Raw genomic sequence first — 25791 nt, 5'->3', positions numbered from 1 at the left:
GAACTTAAAGTCGAGTAGACGAGTGAATGGCATCAGGAACTAAATTAAGAAACCTCCAAATTAATTTATGGGATAAAAGAAATGGTAAACGCAACAGCTGTACAACCATCGAGTAATGGATGCTCTTGGGAGGTTTGCTAAGCACTCGCGAAGCTGCGCCTCGAGCAACTCTTACGCTTCTTCCGTGCTTAGCAACCTCCCGCGTGTATCCATAACTCGATCACGTTTACCATTCCCTAATTTTAAGCTGAATTAATATACTTTGAATTGATTACCGCACAGCCTTCATTCCCTGGAGAATAATTGTTCCATTTAAGGCAGTTATGTCACTTATCTCAATCCCTGCGGCATATTATTATTTGAAGTCATTCAATAAAATCGCAGTTAGTGCTTTATCAAGTCTAAAACACTCAGTTTGGTCTCGTGTTTCATACTAGATAAAGCACTCCTGCTCGTTTATTAAACTCTACTTAATTATTGAGTCTTTAAGATACAGGAACGCGGACGCCATGAAGAACGCGATGGTCAAAGAGGGCCTGGGGGGAGCGTACGGCGTTCGTGGCGGGAAAATCAAGTTAAGAATTTGTTTTGAATGCCAGCGACAACGCGAGCTGTTTTCCTAACTTGGAAGTCATGGCTTCTTTCAGAGAAATTCGAGAAGCGTTGTTTTTAAGTCATGCAAGTGGCTTTATAGATGATATCGAGTTCTTACTGCTTCATGAAGAATATACGTCAGATAATTTGGATTTTCCCTACGGAGACTATCCTAGATTTCATTTACCAGACAAGAATGAAGCCGAGTGCAAAGCTAACTTCAGAGTAGAAAAACACCATATTCCCCGACTAGTAGATGCACTTGACATTCCTGCCGTCTTCACGTGTGAGCAAGGAACAGTCTGCGAGGGAACAGAAGGCCTTTGCATCCTGCTGAAGCGATTTGCCTACCCCTGTCGTTACTCCGACATGATACCCATCTTTGGAAGGCCAGTCCCTGAATTGTGCATGATCAATAACACTGTGATGGATTTTATCTACGACAACCACAGACAGCGCATCATGGATTGGAATCCAAACGTCTTAAGTCCCATCAAGCTGGAGAATTATGCACAAGTAATTTCCAACAAAGGAGCACCATTACAAAATTGCTTTGGCTTCGTGGATGGAACTGTCCGCCCTATTTCTCGACCAGGGGAACACCAAAGAGTGGTTTACAACGGGCATAAGCGTGTGCATAGTCTTAAATTCCAATCTGTTGTTGTTCCAAATGGCCTAATTGCACATCTTTATGGGCCAGTAGGTGAGTCACTCCTTACTGTTCCAAATTAAATACAATTAATGAAGCATATTATGCTAATTGTACTGCATGTACAGTGAACTTTAAATGTTTTTGGCTTATACTGCAGTCCTCCTAGATCCTGTCACTCACCACCCAGGGGCGGACCCAGGGGAGGGTTGAGGGGGGTTGCAACCTTCCCCCCCCCCCCCCCTATGAGAGGGTGAAAATGCTGAAAATACCTTATTTATAATGTACATTTTCAAACTTTCTAGGTGTGCCATGTCCCCCTGGACCCCGTATTGACTCATACTGACTGACAACCCCCCCTTTCGTAAGACCTTTGATCCACCCCTGCCACCCACCCAGAGTACTCCACCCTCGACCCTGTCACTTACTACCTCATGTATAACAATGTATTTTAGAGAGGTTAATTGTTTTCTGCTCAACAGAAGGAAGAAAGCATGATGCAGCAATGCTAGGAGAGTCCCACCTGTATGACAGCCTCCAGATGAATGCTTTCTCTACTACTGGAGAAGCAATGTGTATTTATGGGGATCCAGCATATCCTCTTAGGGTCCACCTGCAAGCACCTTTCCGGCATCGTGTGTTAACTCCACAGATGCAAGCTTACAACAGTTCGATGAGTGTGTTCGCACCTCTGTTGAGTGGCTATTTGGTGACATAATAAACTATTTCAAATTTTTGGACTTCAAAAAGAACTTAAAGATTGGTCTTAGTCAAGTGGGCAAAATGTATATCGTGTGTTCACTTCTACACAATGCATTGACTTGCCTCTATGGAAACACCACATCTCAATTCTTTGACTTTGATCCTCCTTCAGTAGAGGACTATTTTGCTTAATTAATTAAGTAAAGAGTAAAGACTTTGGTACTTTCTAAGAAGGCAAGTATACTCACAACAATACCGAACTGAAATTTCAAAATATTATATTCAGCACCTATAATTATTGTGCAAAATGTATAACAGGTTTCAACATGCCGTTGTCACAAGCAAACCATTAACACTAGGAATGTTTGTTATGTTGGAAAGAAAAAGCAATCAGATGGGCAAGATGAAGTAACCAGAAGCTGTGATTGGTGTTTTTTCTTATGGTTCAATCTAGTGCCCGATTGGTTGCAGCACCAGTAACATGTTAGAGTATTTAATCAATAATAAGGTTTACAATTTTCAAATTTTTCCTACAAAAGGAAGGCTTTTAACAGCATCAAATGAATTAATCAAGATGTAACACAATAAATATATTTTGTTAAGGAAAATAAAAGTTCACAATATTAATGAGGACCCCAACGAGTCACTTGTGAACAAGCTTTTCATCAAGGCCTGAGTTATAAGAACAACAACACAACATTAATGACTACTCCAATGAGTCACTCTTTGAAAGTCACTTGCGAACAAGTTTTTCTATTATAGACATCAAGGCCTGAGTTTGCTGCTGTTGCTGGTCCATCATGGCTTTGAACATCTGTGTTTGTCGAGTTTGGAGACTTTCTAGCCTCTCGTTCTCTCTCTTTTTCAGCTCCAGCTCTTGTCCTTTAAATGCCAACTCTTGATCTGCTCTTTCTTTCAGGTATTCCACTGCCCCACTTCCATTCCGTCGGCTCTTCTTTGCTTGAGTAGTTTCTTCTTCAGAATTCCTTTTCTTTGTTTCTCCCATTGTTTCCATCGCTTTCTTCCGCACATCCTCTGCCTTTTTCCTGTCTGCCTGTAGCTTCTCCCTGTTTTCATCATTTGCTTCTTGCTGTTCAGTGTCAGCAGATTCCTCAAAAGCTATGATTTGTTCGATGGCAGCATCCGCCGAGCTCTGTACGCTCGGGTGATATTCCACTCTCTCTCAATTCTTGTGCTTGTTGTCTCTTAAATCGCTGCACTAGGATACCAATATGATCAGAACAGATCTCTTTTCCACATTAAAGTGTGGATTTTTAACTACATTCAGATTATCTGCAATTTTTTGCCACAATGCACTACGCTGCAAAGATTTTTTTTTCGCACTGTAGGGGTTGACACATATTACTTCCTGGCATAAAAGCAAGTCATGCAAGGGAGTCCAATTCATAATCCTGCAATGCAATAAATATACAGTGTTTTAATATGCATGTTTAAAAAACACTGTATATTAAAAAAAATCGACAGAGAAGGAAATTCGGCTTGACGAAATTATTCCATAGATTACCAGTAGTAAGGTCGAATTTTTTACTTTCTGTTATGCTTTCAGTAAAAGGGAGGCAGTACTATCATATGGAAACATAAATTCATCAAATAAATTATAAATTGCAAAATTCGCAGCTTATGTTTGGTGCATCTGAAGCGGGAATAATATTGAGATTAATAGGGACCCTTTTCGAGAATGAAAGAATAGTACAATAAACAAACCCTCGGGCAATTTTCCATGCTTCAGTAGCAGTTACTTCAAAAATTGACCTAACATAAACATAATTCGGTTTTATAATTGTTGTGCTCAAGGCTTATTTCATTTCTACATGGAGCGCAAACAATTAAAAATACATTTCTTATAAACTCCCTTTCATAATACGAGTTGTCAAGAAATGGCAAACAAAAAGGAACAAAAGGGTGGTAATTTAGATGCCTGTAGAATATGTTAAGCGTATTTACACTCACTTGGGCTTTGAACATGCCATGACAGTCCCCACCGAATTTGCTTGTTTATCTGAAGAAAAAGCAATCAGATTAACTTTTTAAGCGAGCATTACTACAATGAATGTTTAAACCTTCGAAAAAACGTAAATAGTGACAATAAAAAGATCTATTAAAACCAGAAAGACCATCAAAGTACTCACGTTTTATCAACGACGCGAAAACTGCATTTGTCACGTTCGTGGCGAGCGAAAACGCGGCAGTCTGGGCTTTTTGTCATGCGCACTGAACTGCAAAAGTTGATTCTTACTTCCGGTCGCCTCTGACGACGTCCGCGTTCCTGGATCTTAAAGTCCCTTATGTCATAGAAAAACGGACGTAAAGTTCCTTTCCGCTAAGTGACGCAATTCGAACCTAATGGATTTCAGTAACAAATTATGACGTTCACTCTCAGGATAAAAGTGCAAAATGTGCAAATTGAAGACCAACCATTTATTGAATCAATGAACTGTATTTTAGTCCTCCTGCATATGTAATATGGCTTAGCTATGTCCTTTGCCTTTCAGACAACACAAACACGTTCAAAACGTCACAAAATTAATTGCTTAATAAAATGTTTCCTCAGTTGACTGCCCTGACGGACATCGTAGCCTTCACCTAAAATTTGCAAAATGCAGAGTATGCATGATGCCTGAAATAACAGAGTATAATGAAGCAATTTTCATTAAAAAAAGTCTTCCTTAACAGTTGGACGATCGCAAATGACTGACAACGAAGATATTGGTTACTTTAATATCTTATCGCCGTGAAACTTACCTATTAGTGTCTTTTTATGACCTGATGTCCCGGTTCTTTTACTGTCATCTCATAGATTCAACAGTTTGCGGTGAACCGCATAACAAGCCTTCGATTTTTGCCTTTATAAAATAGGAATATGGTCATCGAACCTATCGGTGTGATTGAGATTGTTTTTTAATGAAACAACAGCATATATGTTTCTGTTTGAGATAAAGGTAAACTGTATGTGCTAATTATTTTAGGCTCCGCGGGAAAGCCGATAATTAGCATCTCTATAAGTGACCAACAGGTTTTCGGTTAAATTTTTCCCTGACCTGTTTTCTTGAATCTATAATTATTCCTTTTCAGTACATAATTTAGTGCCCTGGCCTAAGATAGATTTGGTAAGAGACTAACAACTGGTGTTATGTGTAAGTAAGTTATGATGGGTCGACTTGAAAGCTTGAATACTCAAGACTATGACACAAATCATTATACAGTCAAACTGTCGGGAGTGGAAGCGTACAATAATGCGTATTTGTATTAAGCAGTGACTTGAAAGCAAACTACTGTAAACTTGTTTCGTATCTTTGAAAATGATTTAGATGAAAAAAAAAAATTCTCCCGTCTTCTCTGTGAACTTAGTAATCAAGAAATTGTAATGGTTCAAAATATCTAAAAGGCTAGCTTCTGTGAAATTCTCATTCAATTGCATGGCAAGCAATTTCTAAGTTTAAATCCGAATTTAAGAATTTAATGGCAAGCAGCAAATTCGAATTCTTTGTACTTCAAAAAGCTTTAAAACTAACATTGCAATTGGAGTTATCAAAAAACACTGAGAAATTTTTGATCCACACAAAAACCAACGAGAGAGAACAAGATTGATAACGAAATACCCTATTCTAATATAAAGGCAGTTTCACTTACCAGCGGCCGCTTCTGCGTGAGACAGCTGCTTCTGTTCCATCATCACGTTCCAACCTTTATGATATAAGTAGCAGTATAGAGACAAAATATATCACGCAAGCGGTACAACAAAGAAAACCAATCGTCTGAAATATTTATGTTTACATTTGATCGTTGAATTAAGGGCATAGAAATCAACAAAGAGCCCGTGGTTTTTCTTCGAATTGATCATAAAAATAAACAATGTTTTCAATAATTAGCAAGCCACTATTGAAAGCAAAAAGTGTGGTTATTTGCACATTCGACTTAAAATGGATTGCGTGTCCAATTCAAGGCGTGTATGATTGCTTGGTTTATATTGTTTTGACACCCAGTGCCAATAGAGTGGAATAGGAGGTCGAATATAGGAAATTTATCAGACAACAGTCAGTCTTAGTCAGTAAGAAAGTCATTAAATGACGTTTGTGTCAATTTACTTTGGCCTACGTAAGATTTTCTTAACAATTCTCAAGTTGTTTTTACCACGACCCAAAGCACTCTGCATTCATGATTACGCTACCCCTGCATGAATAATTCATTGAGACGTCAGGTTTGCGCCCAGGAACGGCTTGCGTTGATTAGACTTCACAGGAGCCAAAAAAGAACGTTTAATTAAAAGTTGGCAGCTGTCGAATCTCTTGACAAGAAAAGCTCGAAATGCGAGAAAAAAGCGTATGTAGCTCTTTAACATCTTAAATAAATGCAACACAGAAAAACTTAAAAGGACTTTTTTTTTGGCAGTAATTGCTGTTTCTGTTGATTCCGATGTAAAAAATAATGAAGACTTAACCCTGCAGTACAGAAACTTGAAATTTCACTTGAAATCCCGCTAGGAAATGATGAATACTCGAAACAGCCTGACTTTAGACAAATTATTCATCGATCACGCCCAGAATCAGCGAAGAATTTTACAATAGCAAACCTAGCCACCTGGTTAATAAATTTCGGTGCTAATTTAAATCGAATCATAACCTCCTAGTGTTAAGTTTATAACAGAATATCGACGTTTCCGAGCAGAATCATGGAAAGACTGAATAATTAATATTGTTTTTTTACAGCAGGCGTAAGGGGAAGAGTACAATTGAGGAAATGAGCCGTACAATTTGAAAGCCAATGTAAAATTTCGCAAATTGCAAAGAACGTACTCTCTGCCTTGAAGCATCAGATGATACGGTAACAGTCGTGTGCCTGTCGTACGTCTCATATTCGACCAAAGGGTTAGTGCTCTCTTTAACGCACAAAGGAAACTGGCCACGTTGCGGCGTAGGCTGAACTACAGGGAGTTAAAGAAACATTTCTCTCAAAAAGTAAGGCTTAATGCAAAGGACAACTACTACAGAGAGGTTTTCGAGAAAGCACTCCAAATCCTAACGGAAGTTATAACATAGCTAGTAAATTCGTGTAATCAAATTCAATAGCCATTTTCATGATGGCGTCAATTGACTACAACTACCAGAATTCATTTTGTTTTCCTTTTCAAATTCAAATTTTGTAATCCCAGTGGAGAGCAAAAAACAATAGCTCTAATTAGCATGAGAAAACAAAAAACTGAAGGATTCTGGTAGTTGTAGTCAAATGACGCCACAGTGAAAATGTCCTATTGCGCGAGCGTGCTTCATATTCTCATTGTGCACGCTGATGACGTCTACAAACAAATGCTTCGAGAAGAAAAATTTGCCCGTGAGTGACTTCGGCATTTGCATTCAAAGACGGGGAAAAACTTCAGCAAAAAGTTTAACTACAGATGGCAACAGGCTTTGGGATTGGAGTTTTTAACTCTCCCCACTCCCCGAAAAAAAATCCCTTAAGAGAAGGAAAAAAGAGAACAAGCAAGGCCCGTGTCATCGTGTCTCGCAAAACTGTTAATTTTCAGACACAATTGTCCCTTTCTCAGTGGGAAAACACACCTTTTCGAAACGATAAACTGAAAGAAAAATTGCTGAGGGATACTAGACAGTTTCCACAGCGGAAATCCGGTAATAAATGGCGAAGAAATTGTGTTTCAAGGACTAATTGTCGTTTTATCCAGCCAAAAAGCAAGCGGACATCTGAGATCATTATTTAAGCCACGGACTTTCTTGGTAATGTTCGAATACTTGTGGGAATCCAATTCACAAGAAATTACAGGTTTGATTGTAAAATGGTACTCAAATACTTTTCTTATTGACTGATTCGTTTTTGTTTTTTTTGTTTTTTTCGATAAAATCACTTCAAAATGGACTTGCAGTTTCTTCAAATCGCTTGCGCGTTTACCGTCCCGGATTAAAAATTGTACACCTTTGCTTCTTAGAACAAAGACTTATCTGAATAAATTTGTCATTTAGAAAAGCTTTAGTTGTCTATTTTCTTTCTATTTCCATTGATGAAACCGGCGCGCCAACTGCGTAAATCTTGCGTAAACAAACACATGTCCTCGCCATTTACATGTAAATGGCAACCAGTGTATTTTATTCAATAATTAGAAACTTTAACTATTTTAGACAAAAGGGGTGTTCCTTTTTTTACCCTGTAAGTTGTGTATTTTTACTGAACATGGGGTTGTTTATTACCGTTTTGCCGATGGGTGAATACTGGGAAAACTTCTGGTCAACCCTAGAATCAAGAAGCTAGAGCCCTCCAAAGTTCCCGCGTGCTGCGAAGAACGCACGCTGACGCATGAAACAAATGTAATTGACATGAATGTGACCAGCTCTTGAACAGTTTGCGATATGTGGCGATAAAACCGACACCAGGTTCTCAACATGCTGACAAGCATGTTAAGGCATTTGTTAAACCCTCGTCTCTTACCCCTAATACAGTCGACTCTCTCGTAAGCGACCACCCTTAAGGCACGACAAAGTGGTCGCTTATGTGAAAGATCAAAATAAGCCTAACACTGGATTGATTAGTTAATCACATAAAAATATTACCTTAGCAGCTAAAAAAGACCCATTCCGCTAACGCAATGTTGTACCCAAATCCTTTGGGCATAAAATGTTTTGTCCTAAGTATTTCCATATCATTTAAATGTGAATGCTACATTATAATGCAAATGCAATAAACAAAGAATCTTAACCCCAGGGGATCTGAATTGAGTACAACATTGCGTTAGTCGAATGGGTCTATTAGGCAAATCATGATGAGCTTAGGTGAAGAAAATAGAAACTAATTTATTTGATTTTTCACATCTATTCATTCCTCTGATGAAACTTTGTATAACATTTTGAAACAGATCACTGTAACAATTCCCGTTTAACTTCAGCTCTAATTATAGCCATCTCCTCTGTCTGTAAACTGTTATTATCTGTCAGCAGTCCTGGGGCAGCGTCATTAAAAAATGAACTTTTGTCACTTTTGAGTAATGATTTACTAACGATTATACGTGATTATGTTGGGTGGTTGCTTACCGGAAACAGGAAACAAAAGAATATGAGTAATTTCTAGCCTAAAAAGTGGTCGCGGTCCCTAAAAACTTTTGGTTCGGTTATGACGTCACTGTCCGACCGTCCGTACGTGCGTATGTCCGCCAGCCCATGTAATCCTCTATGGGTGAATGCCACACTCAAAGTAACCCTGCTACGGCGGGAAGTGGCGCGTGGCCAGCTGCTTTTAAGAAAACAAACAGAAAATTTTGAAGAAATCTATAAATTCATGTTCTCCTTGAATATGTCGACAAACGTGGAAAGAAGAGAAAGGGAGAGAGAAAGAAAACGAAAACGCAGGCGATGAATAAGCAAAGTTCAATGTAAAAGACAGCGACTGACGAATGACAGCCGTAAAGACAGAGTATTTTGCCGTTTCAGCTGTCGGTTCGGTACACCACATGGAAGCGGAGATTTCTCACAGTCACGTTAACAACACGCTGGATATCTTGAAGTGAAATCATTTAACTAATTTTTTAGCAAGACAAAACGTTGAATTTTTTCACTTGAAGTGAAACATTTCGCTCACTGAACGTTGTAAAACGAACGAAAAAATTTACTCAGTAATGGAATAAAAGGAATGGTTGTTTTCCAAAGAGTCGAGTATTCATTTGATTTTGTTGCCAAAACGTTGCTGGCTTGCTGTTTTGCAGTTTTTCTTGCAGTGTTGACACGTCATTTGACTTAAGATTAGTAATATCCCTTACAGTTTTATTCAGTTCTGATCTCGTCCCATTTTACTTTGTTTAAGAAAATTTATGTCTTTCTCTCTCCGCCCAAACCGAACCCATAAATTCTGCCCTTGCCTGAGCTCTGTTTACAGGGCAACAAAAATAAACACACCAAAGTTGGAGCAATATGGCTATGGACAATAGGTCCATATTCGCTTTTATTGAAGCAAACAAATCATGAATGAATTCTGTTATTATATGTTTGCCCAGTAAAGGTGCGGGCCAAGAAAAACGCTAAAAGCAATGACACCAAAGGTGCACTGCTGCCCCACCCCAGGCAAGAGCATAATAAGATAGACAACAAGCTATGATTGCTAATCAGCTGTACTGAAAAAGAAATCCTTGAATATTACGATGGTGTACCAGCCGCCCTTGCAAGCATGGCACACCCAAAATTAACTACAGTAATCAGATCACAAAGACTAGCATAACCTGAACAATTGAAAACTAAATCCAGAAAAAGCCGCCCATGGAATGAATTAGGAATTAGACTGTTCACAACAAGAATTAAAAAAGTAACTCCTGACAAAATCGCCCATGCAAACTGAGTCAGGAATTACACCCTTCATGACAAGAACTTAACGTAGCCCCAGAAAAAGCTGGAACAGTCTCATTCTTAATTCAGTTTGCATGGGCAGCTTTTTCTGGGGCTACGTTAAGTTCTTGTCATGAAGGGTGTAATTCCTGAGAAAATTTGATTCTTAGCTTAAACAGTCAAACAAACTCCTCGCAACACATGCAGTGTATCCTTGGCATAAACTCTGACAAATTCTTCTTGCACACATTTCTCTAATTTTAGCATTGATGTGTAACAATCTTGACTTAAAATAAGAAGATATAAATATAAAGAGTAAGATGTGTGAGTGTTTTTCCCTGAAAGTCTTTCTTCACTGCTTTCGTTAAAAGCGAATGTAAAAATTTGAAGTGTGATTTCATTTTCATCAAAACAACATTTTATATTCGCCGCTTGATTATGCGAATATTAAAAGAAAGTTGAAAGTTGAAAAAAGTTTTGTACTGCTTGCTATGAAAAATCAATTTTGTTTTCATATTTATGTTACTCCGGGATATGTTTAAAGTCTGTTTTATCGTTAATTTAGCCTTTCTCTCTGAGGTTTATACGCACGGCTTTCTTGATGAGCAAAAATTAACTAGAGGGTGATTGTGCGACGTAACGCGCTTAGACTGTTCGCAGAACCATTCGCCTCTATCTTCTTAAAAGCTAAAAAAAAAAAAAAAACAGAAATAAAATAAACATATTATTCACTGGCCTAGGCCGGTCCGTATAGGGAAAATCTGTGCCCTCGGCCGGTGTCTATGACATATATTTATGTTTGCCGTGACGCCACAAATTCACACCATGTTTACAATTCCAGCGGCATGACAGGAGAAGTGAGACAAATCAAAAAACGCATAACTTGCAAATCAAGTAATGTTACCTACATGATTAACTGTCTGAGATGTAAAAAGCAGTACAGGGGAGAAACTAAACGTATGCTTCGTGAACACATCAAAAATCACGGACAAGCTACTAACAATCCTAACCACTCCGATACCACAGCAGCAGTTCCTACACACTTCAACTTGTCGGGTCACTGTGCTAAAGATATGAGACCAATTTCTCTGGAATTGCAACGACCCATCATCAACGGATCTCGACGGAAAGCGAGAAGGGCTTACCTCATAGAAAGAGGTAAAACTTCGTAACTAGTTGTGATGGCATTTACAGACGAAATGAACGTTAATTATTTCTGTATTTTTCAACTTCTTTGCATGGTTCTTATGGACCGTTATATAGGCTACATGTATAGTGCGTGTTTGAGTTATCAGATGTATTAAATTCTTGTCCGAGTAATTCTATGTCAGGTGCCTCATCTGAACTGTCAAGATCTATTTCAAAATCTGCACCTTCTACGAAACTATCTCAGAGGTTTCAACACTATGTGCACTACTTGTGTTTTCACCCTGTTCAGCAGACGGAGCTAAGATGCTACATCTTGAGATCGTCTATTTCAGCTGCACTGGATCTTTGCACTCCCTATGGTAGATTAATTTACCATCTTAATCCCCCAGTTTAATGGAAGTGGACAGCTGATCAGACTGACAGAAACATTCCTCCCTGCAGATGCTATCCGATCTAGCTTATGTTATTAGATTTGAAGGGATGAACTTAAGACCCTTATCCTTTGCTGTCTGTTTGGCCTGACGCATAGAAAAATTCAGTAGAACCATCTTCGTTACATTTCCACCAAACTCTTAGGTCCAGGCTTAAGACAAAAAAATTGAGACTGGATAATCCACTAATTTTAGGTATGCAAATTGTTTTAAAGTTTCATTATTATACGTTCTAGGTATGTTTAACTTAGAATAGTAAAATTTAGCAAATTTGGATGTTTTTATTCAAAACAGTGCGAGTTTGTAAAAATTATTCCGCTTTCAAAAGGCAATTCAGTGAGATTAACTAATCTTTAAAATGAACTACGGTTCGAGTAGTTCTCTTTAAATTTCTCTTCATTAGTTTGCGTTGTCGGTGTTTTCCTTTGCAACTACGCGCGCGTTATTCACACCAACACGTTATGATTTTTTTAAATGAGGTGTTATGTTATGAGTGCAGCAAAATGCACTTTCTTTCTAGTTGAAAATAGTCATTCGAATTTGGGCCAGCAAAGACAGGGTACTTTACCATGTTTTCAGAAAACAATCAAATGAGTGGTTTCGTATTAATATTTGGCGAATTTTCCAAATTAAAACATATCAAAATAGACACGCGTTTTACCACTTAACTTAGGAATTATAAGGAAATTTTCTGGTTTTCGAGCAGCGGGTTCGTCAATTTTTGCAATTTCCAATTCTCGCCATGTTAAACAAACTTTATCCAGGGTCTGGAAGGGTATTCTCAGGATCCGGGATTTGACCCAAATACGGTGCGGGATTCGGGAAAAGGCAAAATATCTTTCGGGATTTGACTGCTCCCCAGGAAGCGGGATTCGCCAAAATATGGGTACGGGATGCGGGATTTTTATTATCTGCCCTCTATCGTGAAAACCAAGAAACTTATAGTGGCTCATATATCAATTAACTTATTACAAAAGTTACCTTCCGCACGTTTCCGGTAATACATGTAGGCTGGTGTTACGTCTGTCAACAGACTCATTCATTAATGATCTTTTACAATATTTTACAATTAAACATTTCACAATTGGTTAATCGTTAACTCTGCACGAACCTCGAACGCGCATGGTTCAACCATCAGATCATCGGAAGCAATGACAGCGAACAGCGTGGACCCCCTTAAGACATTTCGAGTTTTGGTGCCCTTTTATCTCACAACAGAGTCTGGACAAACTTCTGGGCAACCGATTTATAAAGAGAAATTTAATTTGCCAATCTCAACAGTGAATCGTGAAGTATAAAACATTTTTAAGCACCACCTTCGTGATTTTACTAGCCTCGTGGATATTGCGCTGAGCAAAGGCTTGGGGAAAAGCCACGACATTTCAATCGCGCGAGTGCATAAGGCGCTCGATGGTGGTATTGACACAGGACCTACGCGTACTGGACGACCCATCACGCTATCACATCGTGCTCTTTCGTCATACTAAAGTATGAAAAGCTATTTCTTTTTTTTTTTTTTACAGTAACGTTAAAACACGCTTAAATTCAAATTATCAATCGAAAGGGTCGATCCGTACATCCAATCTTACGATTGGCTCTTGCGGAAATGATTTTTTAATGTATTTTTTTGGGGAAAGAAAAAAAACGGTATTCGGGATAGCAGTGGAAAAAAGTGCGGGATTCCGGATTCTTGTGAAAAAGGAGCGGGAATGCGGGATCAAGACCCCCCCCCCCCCCCCCCCCCTTTCCAGACCCTGTTTATCTACCCTGAAAAAAGGGAAGGTTGTTACAGAAACTGCCACTTAAAAAGATAAACAATTCGACATATTCATTCATTTCAATACCTACTAAGGCTCTCCCTGAAATCTTACACAAAATGACATAAAGGACAAGAAGAAACTACGCAATTTTATCAGTAAATTGGCCAAAATCGAAAACCTGAGCTTCCTCGTCTTGCTTTTTATGTCGAGATAAAGAAACCTAAAAATTAGTATCGGCGAAAATCTTTGTTTCTTTGTTGTAATGGATATTTCTTTTCACAGTGACGAGACAGTGAGTGAGGAGGGCAATCCGAAATCTCCCCCCCCCCCCCCAAACCCCCGGAGGGAAACTGTGGTTTAAGACGTGAAAACAACAACGCAATCATGTTAACCCGGAAGCATTGTTTTTATTTTCCTCTTTTAAATGCCTTTTACTTTAACCATCTACCCGGAAAAACTATTCTAAATTGGCATTATATTTTGCTTTTCACGGACCCCTTTGTGGGCCTAAGGATCACTTTTTTGAGCCTTGTTTCCCTCGTCATGCAAACCATAACCGTAACCGGAAGAACCACGACAATTACACAACGACGAGGATCCATATCCATATCCAGGAGATCTTGGATACAATGACCCAGATTTCCTGTAAAAAAAAATCAAACAATAAATTCAACTTTTGAAAAAATGGAGCATAATGAACAAAATAATTGTTTGTTTGCCTCAGTGGTCATTTAAGTTGTAGATCGCAAAGCTTGTGTGTTCCACTGCTACGTACAAATACTGAATCGTGATCAGCCGACCTCAACGCCTGAAGAAAACTAGCAGTTAGCTGTTGAAACATTGCGATCTACAGCATGAGTGATTATGCGACAAACGATTATTTTTATCTTATATATTATTCCATGACCACGATGACCAATGATCCTTTTCACAAAAGTGGAGCATGTTGATTACTTGAACCATCTGAAGCAATGTCCTCCTGTTAAGGTGTTTCACTAATTTTACTCGTCTCTTATTATCAACATACTAGCAGTTCCCAGTTTGCAAGGCCATTTTTGCCCTCTGATTTTAAGTTTACAAATTCTACCTAAAAAACTCTATGCTCACCGGGATATTTTGCTACCTCACTGCAGCAGTTTCGTTCTAAAGGTTGACAATGGAGTATATTTCAATGAGTCTCACTCGCTAGGACAAGAAAGCCTTTACGAATTTCACAAAAACCTGAGAGTCTCTGGAGAATTAATGCCTGACGATCAACATTTCGGTCAAATTTCGTTGACATGTAATAAATTTAGATGCCCTATTTTAATTCATTTGAATAGATGGGACGATCCCAAAAACAAGCCCTGCAGAGTTTTGGGCTTCCAAAGATTTCCACAGTATTTGCATTTATCAGAACAGTTGTCAACGAGGCCATGCCGCCGACCAATGGAAAACAACATAAGATCTCCCTACAGAGCTACGTGATAAGACTGACAATCTATTGAAAAACGGTGGAAGGTCATAGCGGTCACATTATTCCTGTTTTCCATCTGTGTGTGCGTATTTATAGTCAGGAATAGGTAAAAACGAATTTTCAAAGAGCCAATTGTGTGAATTTCAGCGGAGCCCCTGTCCCGTCCACACCCACTGGTGCCCCAATCGGGATGGCTAAATTGCGGGAGAGCGTGGGGAGGGGGAACGGTCGATATTTGACACTCTGACTCAGTTTTCAATAGCATGCTTCCCTAAGAAACGCACTATGGAGGGAAAGCATACCTTTTGAATAACATGTCTCTCAAAGGAGAAGATTTGGCGGGACTCCCTTCGTCATGCAAACCGTAACCGTAACCGTAATGACTTGGACATCTACATGGCCGATAATACCCATATCCAGGGGATCTTGGATTCAGTGAACCAGATTTCCTGTAAACAAAAACAATAAAATCGTTTTTGAAAAACTGGAGCAAAATAAACAAAATAACTGTTTGTCTCACAAAGTGGACAATTTTAAAGTGTGATCGGTCGACCTCAGCGCTTGATAAAACCTGGCAGTAAGGAAGTGAAACGTCACGATGTACAACTCATGAATCCCTTTCACAAAACTGGAACATGTTGCTTACTTGAACAATCTGAAGCAGTGTCTCCCTGGTGTTTCAGTAACTTTACTCGTCTCTAACGGCCGAGTTTAATTTAGCAGCTAGAGTGCCGGTTTGCAAGGCCATTTTTTGCCCTCTGATTACCAGTTCACAAATTCCACCTACAAGATTCTATGCTGACCAGGATATTTTGTTACCTCACTCTACCTTCTTCGTTCTAAGGCCGCACCATGATTTGATAACAGACAGACCCACAAAAAACACAGATTGTCTTAGTTTATTGTGACAGTTAAGTGTTGTACCCAGGTCTTCGGTAAAATCTATTGAAATGTCGTTGCATACTGCTTGACTTTGCCTACGCATTCCGGCTGGCTTCACATGGATTTTCATAACAATTTGTCTGAGCAAAGACTAAAGTCTCTATGCAAAAACAAGCGCTGGTGTCAGAAATTTCTTTGAAACGAGCTCGAGAAAGCGCGACAAAGATCGAAAATGTTTAGCTCAACCGCTATGCGCTATGCGTATGGGTTCAACTCCCCGTTGACCAGCCTCGTCAAAGGTTTTTCTGGTGGTGTCATCGTCATAACAGTCTGGGGAGATGTTGAAGATATTTTTCAGTCAGTGACACAGGCGTACTCGAAAAAAGAAACTCCGAATTGTTCCAACAGGAAGTCGAACCTATGACCATCCGATTGCTAGCTCGGATGCTCTTCCACTGACACTCGTGGGAGCTAGGCCGTTAAAAACTAGGTTAATTTTACAAAGCGATCTTGCACACTGCTAGGATTTGATCGTCAATGAGTGGCATACAAGAAATCACAAAGTCTGAATAAACTAACTTACTATAGTGTAGGTATCACCGAATTTAGTATAAAATATCTGTTATAAACTCAGTCAGTAACAATTCCATTTTATTTGGAAATACATAAATAAAAATTAAGACTTACCTTTTCAGCAGAAAGTCTTTAAAGGAAGAACGTCTTAGACGCCGTGGCTTAGAATTCCTGTATGAAACACAATAATTAGGTGTTATAATATCACAGGCTACTAGTGTGTTAGTGTGTTATTTCTGTGAATTTGAGGGACGTATCTAAAATTGCACTTGGAATGGAACAAGTTGCGATGATTTTTTTTCCTCCCGCCACGGAGCTCTGTTGGTTTTTATCACTGCTGGGGATATTTTATAAAAATTCTAAAACTAAAATTAGTTATTAATAATTTCTTAAGACACCTGAAAGCAACCGCTGCAGCCACGAATCATTAATATTGCTATTTAGGCTTGATGTCATACACACTTTTTTTTTTTTTGCATAAGAACCTTTTTTAAAAGGCTGGTTTCCATATGATCGCGGATCGCAGATCGCAATAAGGTCTGCGATCGTTTGCGATCATATGGAAACCAGCCTTTAGATAGAACATGGTTCTATCTTCTGCGATCGTCTGCGATCGCGATCGCAGGATCGCAGACGATCGCAGAAGTAGTTTCCATATGATCGCAGACGATCGCAGATCGCAGATCGCAATAAGGTCTGCGATCATATGGAAACCAGCCTTTAGATAGAACATGGTTCTATCTTCTGCGATCGTCTGCGATCGCGATCGCAGGATCGCAGACGATCGCAGAAGTAGTTTCCATATGATCGCAGACGATCGCAGACCTTATTGCGATCTGCGATCTGCGATCTGCGATCTGCGATCCGCGATCATATGGAAACCAGCCTTTAGATAGAACATGGTTCTATCTTCTGCGATCGTCTGCGATCACGATCGCAGGATCGCAGACGATCGCAGACCTTATTGCGATCTGCGATCTGCGATCCGCGATCATATGGAAACCAGCCTTTGTAAGGCTGAGATTAAATTAAATTTAAGAACAAAAACTACTAAGAACGTTACTCAGGCTGAGAGTCAGTAGAGAACATTTTTATTCCGACCAAATGTTTTTGAATTTAACAGTATAAATATGGACAAAACAATACATGAAAAATTTAGTCTATGTTGTCCAATTAAGAGTCATTGTCTGAGAAAACCAGGCAGAGGTGAAAGATGGGGGTCGGCCGATTTCCTTCAAACTTTCACCATTTAATGTCTGTCCGAAATGATAATGAATGATGCTATTTAGCAATTCTCTTGTCGTTGCGTTTCGTAGTTTGACCACCCCCCCCCCCCCTGGTTTTGACCCTTACTGACCCTGATGTCACGCAAAATATATGCAGAATTTGAAGCTAAATAAAATATATTTCGCGTCATTTCTGGGGACTTATATCGATTGCTTGTATTGTTTATCGTCTAAAAAACGTTGTTAAAGGAAAATATCCCGACTTAACATAAAACTTAATTTTTTATGGAATTTTGCAATTTCCTTGTGATCGCGAAAATGTCTTGGGCCAAATGTTAGGCAATTTCGAAACTGTTTTTCTCAGAGGTGCGGCGTTCCTTTCCAAAAATTTCTGGATATTTTTTAAGCCAAACATCTGTTCTCCCAAAATCAGCAAACTCTAACTTGAGCCATTAAAATGCGTTTGCATGAGCCACGCTCGAAGTCAAAGGTGACTCCGTATTTTTGCTAATAAAGTTCCACAGCGGGTTTTTCTCGGTTTTTCTTTATTTCATCTTCTTCTTTTCTGGTTTTTTTTTTTTTTTGCTTTTGGATAAGCTCGATGAAACTATCCTAACTCTTCGAGGTAGAACTTCCCTGGAAGATTTAGTTGAGTGACGCTTTGGGCAGGAATAACATCAAATTGGTCTTAGCTCACACTTGATTTGATTATGCGTGACATGTCACGGTATTTGACAATTGCCAAACTTGATCACAAACAGAACACATTTCTCGCTCCTTTTTACATTTGCATTTTAAACTTGGTAACAACAAGCATTTCCCTGAAACTATATTAAGTCTTGGAGTCAGTCTGTCGTTAATAATTGTTAATTAAAATAAAAACAGCATCAAATACCTGTGAAACTTGCCACGGCAAAAGAACCTCCGGTATGTTCGTTACATAACAGACAATCGAAAGAACAACAAATCTTTCTTCTGTGCTCTTTCTGGTCTGTGGATCCGCCTTGTGGCGCTGAAGGTGTTGGTTTGAAGATTTGTCCCTTGATATCCTGTACACGAGACATTGAATCGCACTGGCTCGTCAGTCTTGGTTTGGGAAGAAAGCGTGGCGCGACGGGTTTAAAGATCTCCGCCGAAGTCGATTTGATTCTCAACAGAGCAGGTAAATTTGATGTCCCTGAAGATGAGAAGGAGGAATGACTGTTTGCCCCAGACATCACAAGAACCTTACAACAGACTAGACCGGCCGATAACGGACTATGTGTTGCCACCCAAGTTATAAGGGACAACGAAAGTGCATTAAATACACAAACTCGACGAGTAAATGGCAAGATGTCACAAGGCATTTTTGAGCTGCATAACGCTGTTGTTCCCATCGCTTCAGGTTCGTGTTATGTTAACTGACTGACTGCATACTAGACTCATTTAAAAAATATAAACAACATACCATTTACGGCCGTGGGAACCGAACGCGAAGGGTCGCGAAGCTTAGCACATTTGTTTTGTTTAAATTTGTTCCGCGGAGTCGCAATGCCGCCTTAAACAGGAAGACCAATCTTAACCTCCATGCTAGCTATTGTATTTTGATATAGTTTAAAAGCAGCTTTTGCTTGGAATTTGGAATAAAAGCGGGCGACATTCTACCTTATTAAAGTGTCTCTCAAATATATATTAAATATGTCATATCCATCAGAAGAAACTAGTTTTATTTCATACCCAAAATACATTGTAGTTTTTTTTTTTTTTACAAGGAATCATGATTTTTGGTATAAAACAAAACTAGTTTCTTCTGATGAATGTGAAATATTTAATATATAATTGAGAAACACTTTAATGGGGCAGAATGTTTCCTGCCTTTATTCCAAAATTCCAACCAAAAGCTGTTAAAATACAATAGTGTAGCATGGAAGTCAAGATTGGTTGTCCTGTGATACGACTAATTTGAGGCGGCATAATGCGACTCCGCGGAACAAATGTAAACAAGAAAAATGTCCGAAACTTCGCGTTCGGTTCCCACGGCCGTAAATGGTATGTTGTTTATATTATTTAAATGAGTCTAGTATGCAGTCAGTCAGTTAACATAAAACAAACCTGAAGCGATGGGAACAACAGCGTTATGCAGCACAAAAATGCCTTGTGACATCTTGCCATTTACTCGTTGGGTTTGTGTTTTTCCCTTTCGTTGTCCCTTATAACTTGGGTGGCAACACATAGTCTGTTTTCGGCCGGTCCAGTCTGTTGTAAGGTTCTTGTGATGTCTGTCTGTTCTCATCTTCAGGGACATCAAATTTACCTGCTCTGTTGAGAATCAAATCGGCTTCGGAGATCTTTGAACCCGTCGCGCCACGCTTTCTTCCCAAACCAAGACTGACGAGCCAGTGCGATTCAATATCTCGTGTACAGGATAGCAAGGGACAAATCTTCAAACCAGCACCTTCAGCGCCACAAGGCGGATCCACAGACCAGAAAGAGCACAGAAGAAAGATTTGTTGTTCTTTCAATTGTCTGTTATGTAACGAACATACCGGAGGTTCTTTTGCCGTGGCAAGTTTCATTGGTATTTGATGCTGTTTTTATTTTAATTAACAATTATCAACAACAGACTGACTCTAAGACTTGATCTAGTATCAGGGAAAGCTTGTTGTTACCAAGTTTAAAATGCAAATGTAAAAAGGAGCGAGAAATGTGTTCTGTTTGTGATCAAGTTTGGCAATTGTCAAATACCGTGACATGTCACGCATAATCAAATCAAGTGTGAGCTAAGACCAATTTGATGTTATTCCTGCCCAAAGCGTCACTCAACTAAATCTTCCAGGGAAGTTCTACCTCGAAGAGTTAGGATAGTTTCATCGAGCTTATCCAAAAACAGAAAAGAAAAAACCAAAAAAGAAGAAGATGAAATAAAGAAAAACTGAGAAAAACCCGCTGTGGAGCTTTATTAGCAAAAATACGGAGTCATCTTTGACTTCGAGCGTGGCTCATGCAAACGCATTTTAATGGCTCAAGTTAGAGTTTGCTGATTTTGGGAGAACAGATGTTTGGCTTAAAAAATATCCAGAAATTTTTGGAAAGGAACGCCGCACCTCTGAGAAAAACAGTTTCGAAATTGCCTAACATTTGGCCCAAGACATTTTCGCGATCACAAGGAAATTGCAAAATTCCATAAAAAATTAAGTTTTATGTTAAGTCGGGATATTTTCCTTTAACAACGTTTTTTAGACGATAAACAATACAAGCAATCGATATAAGTCCCCAGAAATGACGCGAAATATATTTTATTTAGCTTCAAATTCTGCATATATTTTGCGTGACATCAGGGTCAGTAAGGGTCAAAACCAGGGGGGGGGGGGGGGTGGTCAAACTACGAAACGCAACAGCAAGAGAATTGCTAAATAGCATCATTCATTATCATTTCGGACAGACATTAAATGGTGAAAGTTTGAAGGAAATCGGCCGACCCCCATCTTTCACCTCTGCCTGGTTTTCTCAGACAATGACTCTTAACTCTAATAATAGGTGTCTTGGTCAAGTCCGCATAGATTTATTGAAATACTGTAACAGATAACTAAGGGACCGTTCATTTTTTATGAGCATGGGGGGGCTGGTGGGATTTGGTTAATTGCTACTACGAAACTGTATGACCCCCCCCCCCCCCCTCCCCAGCATGCAATTTTTTTCCACATGGCCCCCCCCAAGCAGAAGCTATTTTTTTCTGATAATTTTCTGAAGATGGCCTACGGCTCAGATTTACCGTCAACTGAAGTCACCAACAACAGTTCTATTACTAAAAACTAATCTGGATGTTCACACTAGGCATACTACTGAGTCTACTGATACTCCTGGGTTCAAATAATTTACTAATCAACAGTCTTTATAAAAGTGAGTACTATTAAACAGAACATTAAACAATCTACTGATATAGTTCTGAGTACAACCACTTAAACTGCTCCCCCACGGATGATTCAATAGTGAGACTGTTACGTTTTTATATTAATTTGAACTTGTACAAACATAGGTGTCTACTTCAGTTTATATTCATTATTGCTTTTCCAACAGATATGCTTCATTTCCTCAGTTGTTGTTAATATGAAATGCAGATTTCGACCTCAGTATGTAAAACAAATTAAAAGTAGTTAGGAAAATCGTATTAAATAAAATTGAAATAATATTTAATTTCTTCATCTGTTTTTGTGTTGAGCCACTTTCAATTTCCCCTACTAACCAATTATTGCTGGTGACCCCCCCCCCCCCTTTCACTCAATTTTTTTTGGTAGCCCCCCCCCCCCCCCTTTAGTGCCATTTTTTTTTTCTCGTGCCCCCAGCTCCCCCATGCTCATAAAAAATGAACGGTCCCTAAGAACATCTTAAGAACTTTTCAGGCTGAAATTGCCAAAAAAAAAAAAATTAAGAACGTTCAGCCCCAGCCCCAACATTATACGTCGTTATATATAAAATAGAGTGTGTGCATATTACTCTTTTCGCCATGATATTTAGGCTAGAGATACCTCTTAGAGTGAAAATTTTCAACACCACAAAGTGTCTGATCTTTTTTCATTAGCACTGCTGAATTGTGGAACTCGTTGCCTTCTTTGCACTAAAGCAACTAATTCACTCCCCATTTTCAGGACTACCTTAATTACTATCTACTTAAAAAAACCTAAGCTTGTATCCTATAGTCATCCAAGATAGAGTGCAAGGTTGCTTGCTACAACATCTTTTATTTTCTTATGATTGTTCAGGATTTACTTACGATTGTTTATTTACTTACGATTGTAGCTTTTTCTTGTAGTAATAGGGGGTCAGATTGCGATAGGGACGCAAGTTCTGTTTCTTTCCCCCGTCATAGCCTGTATTTTTACTGCATTTTTATTGTATTTCTATTATATAATATCCTCAGTGACGAATTCATTGAATAAAAAAAAAATAATAATAAATAGATAAGATGTGAGAGAAACCCTGTCATTAAGTTATATTTTACCGAGAACTGATAACAACTAGACATCACAAATAAACATAACTGATAACAACTAGAACTTAGTCTCATACCCAGTATCAGGAAGCATCAACAGTGCGAGGACAATAACCAGGATGCCAAAATGAAACTTCATCTTTAATACCTGCGAATGACAAATAAAATATGTCCATTACGATTTTTATATGAATGGACTGGCTGTCATGTTCGATTCGCCCCTGCGTTATGCCACTGGTTATGGTCTTGTTCAAGAGATACACGTTAACAAGTTTGCTTGAGACGGCAGCTTTAAGCTTTTGGTATATTTTTGCGTGTTTCATCGTAAAAAAGGCTGCAACGAGTCGAACTTCGCATAGAAAGTGGGTTTCACTTTTTTTGTATTAATTCAACCCTGCAATATCAACAAGCCTTCAATTCTCTCCACTTGTCTTCTGCATATTTCGCACTGTAAGTTGGAAATAGCTCAACTCATCAGCCAAAACAGTTTACCTTAGCTGATTATTTGCCTTATTCTCATGAAGTGTATCTTCATTCAGTGTCGATATATCGCAAGAGAATGAGAGCACTGGGGCTTCAAGGGTAGTTGATTGGGAAGAACAACCGATCAGGAGGATTTAATTTCGTTTCTCATTAACATAGCAAACTGTGTTATAATTACCGCCCTGAGCCACATGGGCAGTAAGGTGGATTTTTATCTCATTTAAACATGGTTTAACAAGTATTAGCACCAATTTGCGACCCTGGTCTATCAGCAAGCTAGCCACTTGAAATTTTATGGTGGAAGTTTGATGTTCCGTGAAAGTTTGGTTACATATTTTTTCTTAAAATGGACATAAAAATTCTTTAATTAAGCAAACATAGATTCAGTTTGCAGGCTCAAAGTTGGTTGAAACTTGAGTCTATTAGCGCTAAAGATTTTGCCTTATTTTTCTTTGCTGTTAATTTTGTTTTGCATTATTTTCTCATCCCATTTTTGTGTTGTTTAGGACTCCATTTAGGTTCCTCTGTTTTCTATGCTAATTTTTGAAGCTTAGACCGATATATTTTACATCCTGCATAATTTTTTTAGTTAGTCTTGATAATGGCGACAAGATGTTGCCGAATCGTCCTTATACTATATTTTTTGCTTAAAAATACAGTTTTCGGGAAAAAAAATCTTCTGGAAACTGAAATATTGGTCCGATATTTTTTTATCGAAAATGGATAAAATTTTACAGAAACTCAATCTGCCCTATGTATACCGCCCCGCGAATAATTAGTTTTTGTGTTGTTTAGGTTCTTTTGTTTTTATGCTAATTTTTTAAGCTTAAACCGATGTATTTTACACCCCGCACAATTTGTAAGTTAGTCTTGATAATGGCGTCATGATGATTCCGAAACATCTTTACTATAATTTTTGCTTGTTTCTGCATGAGCAAATCGCTTCTGATCAACTGTATATTTGGTAACAGAGAAAAAAAAAAGTCGTAAGTTCCGCCGTTTAGGAATAGGGAGGATTTAATATATCCTTTAGATGAGAAAAAAGGTTGAAAATTAACATTCAGAAATTCACCGATTAACCATTATTAGTTTTTCGCTTTGAAGTTACCTGAAAAATGCATGAAGGTATATTTATATATTTATTATATAAACGCCAATGAAATACCAGGTGAGTTTTCGGGCGAAAACATGATATCTTCACACGTGGAAAGATCACCGTTGCTGTGGTTACGGTACATAATATATCGCGCGTTTTGCAATAATCTGGTATTTCATTGTTGTTTATACAATAAACAGAACATTGCATGGGCGCTTGGAGACACGAAATTTCTCTTCGAGTGTCTAAAAATACCAGCGGATTATACATCTGTTGATCCCTTCACTCCAAGCTAGTTTCAAAACGGGTTTGTCCAAATCTTATTTTTGTGCAAAAAAGAGAGAATCTCCAAAGTATCTCCTCGTAAAGTCAAAAAAGAAATTCTATACATACGTTTGGCCAATTTCTGCAATTTTCGTCTTTGCCATTTATTGAAGTTGTCCATGTATAATTCTCCCTATGATTTTTGGAGTACAAAAACCAGCTAAATCCTAACATTGAGCCATGGAAAACCCGTTAAAATAGTCCTACTTTCCAGCCTAAAACTGGCCTTGTTCCGTGCGCCACCATAATGAAAATTCCCGTATCAGTCAGAAAACTGCGCGCGCTCGCGCCATTTTAGTCCCCACTTGCCGCGCGCCAAATAACTGTATGGAGTCACTTTAAGTCCGTCTTTATCATATTCTTTGATCATTTATAGTCACCTATATCTTAGTTCGTAGCCTTCGTATACCTATAAACATCATTAAATTGGAATTACATACATATATTAACATACGTACGTTTATTGGAAGGGTTAAAATAATTAAAAGCAATATAAAAGACTTGAAACGGGAATTCAAAGGGCGATTTACACGTCAGGACTGTCGTAGGATTTTAAAACATGTTTTAAAAAATCCTACGACAATTGTAGGTATAGGCAATGTTGAGTGACGAGAGTTGTGTACGATTTTTTGCATGACGCGAGCAGCGCGCGCTCTAGAAATCGCATGCGACAGGCGTAAGCAAAAGTTGTACCGTCTAAATCGGTCTTAAGAGGTTAAGTCCCTTACTACCTACCACAGAAACACGAAATTCTTGCCTGATAGAGCAAAATCGATCTTTCTTTATCCTGCTTTCACAACACCTCTATTGAAAGGAAGATTTTACTACACAAGAGCATTGACCTCTGTTTGTTTTAAACGACCCCACTGGACAACTATCCGCCTTGTACCAAAAATTGATTGACTGAAATATCAAAACAATGTGTATTGTTCAGGTTCTACAATATTATTGGTACTGCTTTCTACCGTTTCCAGGAGTCGAGAAATATTTTTACTGTCGGTGCCTGCCTTTGTGAATTGGTAATTTTTGTTTGCCAAGTTTGGTCATATTTTCTAAATGACTGACTATGAACCGAGAAACAATTGTTCAATGCCTCAAGTATGAAATGTGCCTCGTTATTTTAAAATATTGCTGAAAATGGTTATTGACAACTCGATGATT

General features: G+C 38.6%; 2 protein-coding genes and 2 pseudogenes across 5 annotated transcripts in view; 1 reads left to right on the top strand and 3 right to left on the bottom strand.

Moving 5' to 3' along the window:
• Nucleotides 1-5814, bottom strand: part of LOC146464148 (gamma-aminobutyric acid type B receptor subunit 1-like) — a 47897-nt gene extending 42083 nt beyond the window's left edge. The window contains exons 1-2 of the mRNA XM_085130066.1: nt 5597-5814; nt 4709-4839 (exon numbers count right to left, since the gene is read on the bottom strand). The gene's annotated coding sequence lies outside the window, so the exon portion shown is untranslated. The remainder of the gene's footprint in view (nt 1-4708; nt 4840-5596) is intronic.
• Nucleotides 483-2137, top strand: LOC146464150 (uncharacterized; annotated as a pseudogene). Its single transcript, XR_014868573.1, has 2 exons — nt 483-1297; nt 1726-2137. The product of XR_014868573.1 is annotated as an uncharacterized LOC146464150 (transcript).
• On the bottom strand, nt 2545-4135 carry LOC146464149 (uncharacterized; annotated as a pseudogene). The gene is made up of 3 exons (XR_014868578.1): nt 4096-4135; nt 3917-3965; nt 2545-3357 (listed from the first exon to the last, which is right to left on the bottom strand). The product of XR_014868578.1 is annotated as an uncharacterized LOC146464149 (transcript).
• Nucleotides 5815-14005: 8191 nt separating the features above from the next.
• Nucleotides 14006-25446, bottom strand: LOC146464147 (uncharacterized). 2 transcript variants are annotated; one of them, XM_085130059.1, is made up of 5 exons: nt 25366-25446; nt 22805-22875; nt 16647-16703; nt 15380-15526; nt 14006-14264 (listed from the first exon to the last, which is right to left on the bottom strand). In XM_085130059.1, the coding sequence occupies exons 2-5, from the start codon at nt 22864-22866 to the stop codon at nt 14129-14131; spliced, it is 402 nt and encodes a 133-aa protein (XP_084986185.1). In that variant the 5' UTR covers nt 22867-22875; nt 25366-25446; the 3' UTR covers nt 14006-14128. The 2 variants fall into 2 exon arrangements, with proteins under 2 accessions (XP_084986185.1, XP_084986184.1); XM_085130058.1 differs by lacking the exon at nt 25366-25446 and having other exon boundaries at nt 22805-22961.
• Between the last annotated feature and the right edge of the window lie 345 nt (nt 25447-25791).

Source organism: Pavona decussata, unplaced genomic scaffold (assembly GCF_977016875.1).
Source record: "Pavona decussata unplaced genomic scaffold, jaPavDecu1.1 SCAFFOLD_168, whole genome shotgun sequence".
In the NCBI taxonomy this organism is placed as follows: domain Eukaryota; kingdom Metazoa; phylum Cnidaria; class Anthozoa; order Scleractinia; family Agariciidae; genus Pavona; species Pavona decussata.
The sequence above is the reverse complement of the archived record's forward strand: the minus strand, read 5'-3'. Positions and strand labels throughout refer to the sequence as shown.

What these genes read in the sequence shown, in the direction of transcription:
- LOC146464147 (XM_085130059.1), bottom strand. Translation starts at nt 22,866, where the DNA reads ATGAAGTTTCATTTTGGCATCCTGGTTATTGTCCTCGCACTGTTGATG. An exon ending in TTGATGCTTCCTGATACTGG is followed by an intron (nt 16,704 to 22,804) that starts GTATGAGACTAA and finishes TGTTTCATACAG; the next exon opens with GAATTCTAAGCCACGGCGTC. An exon ending in AAAGACTTTCTGCTGAAAAG is followed by an intron (nt 15,527 to 16,646) that starts GTAAGTCTTAAT and finishes TTTTGTTTACAG; the next exon opens with GAAATCTGGTTCACTGAATC.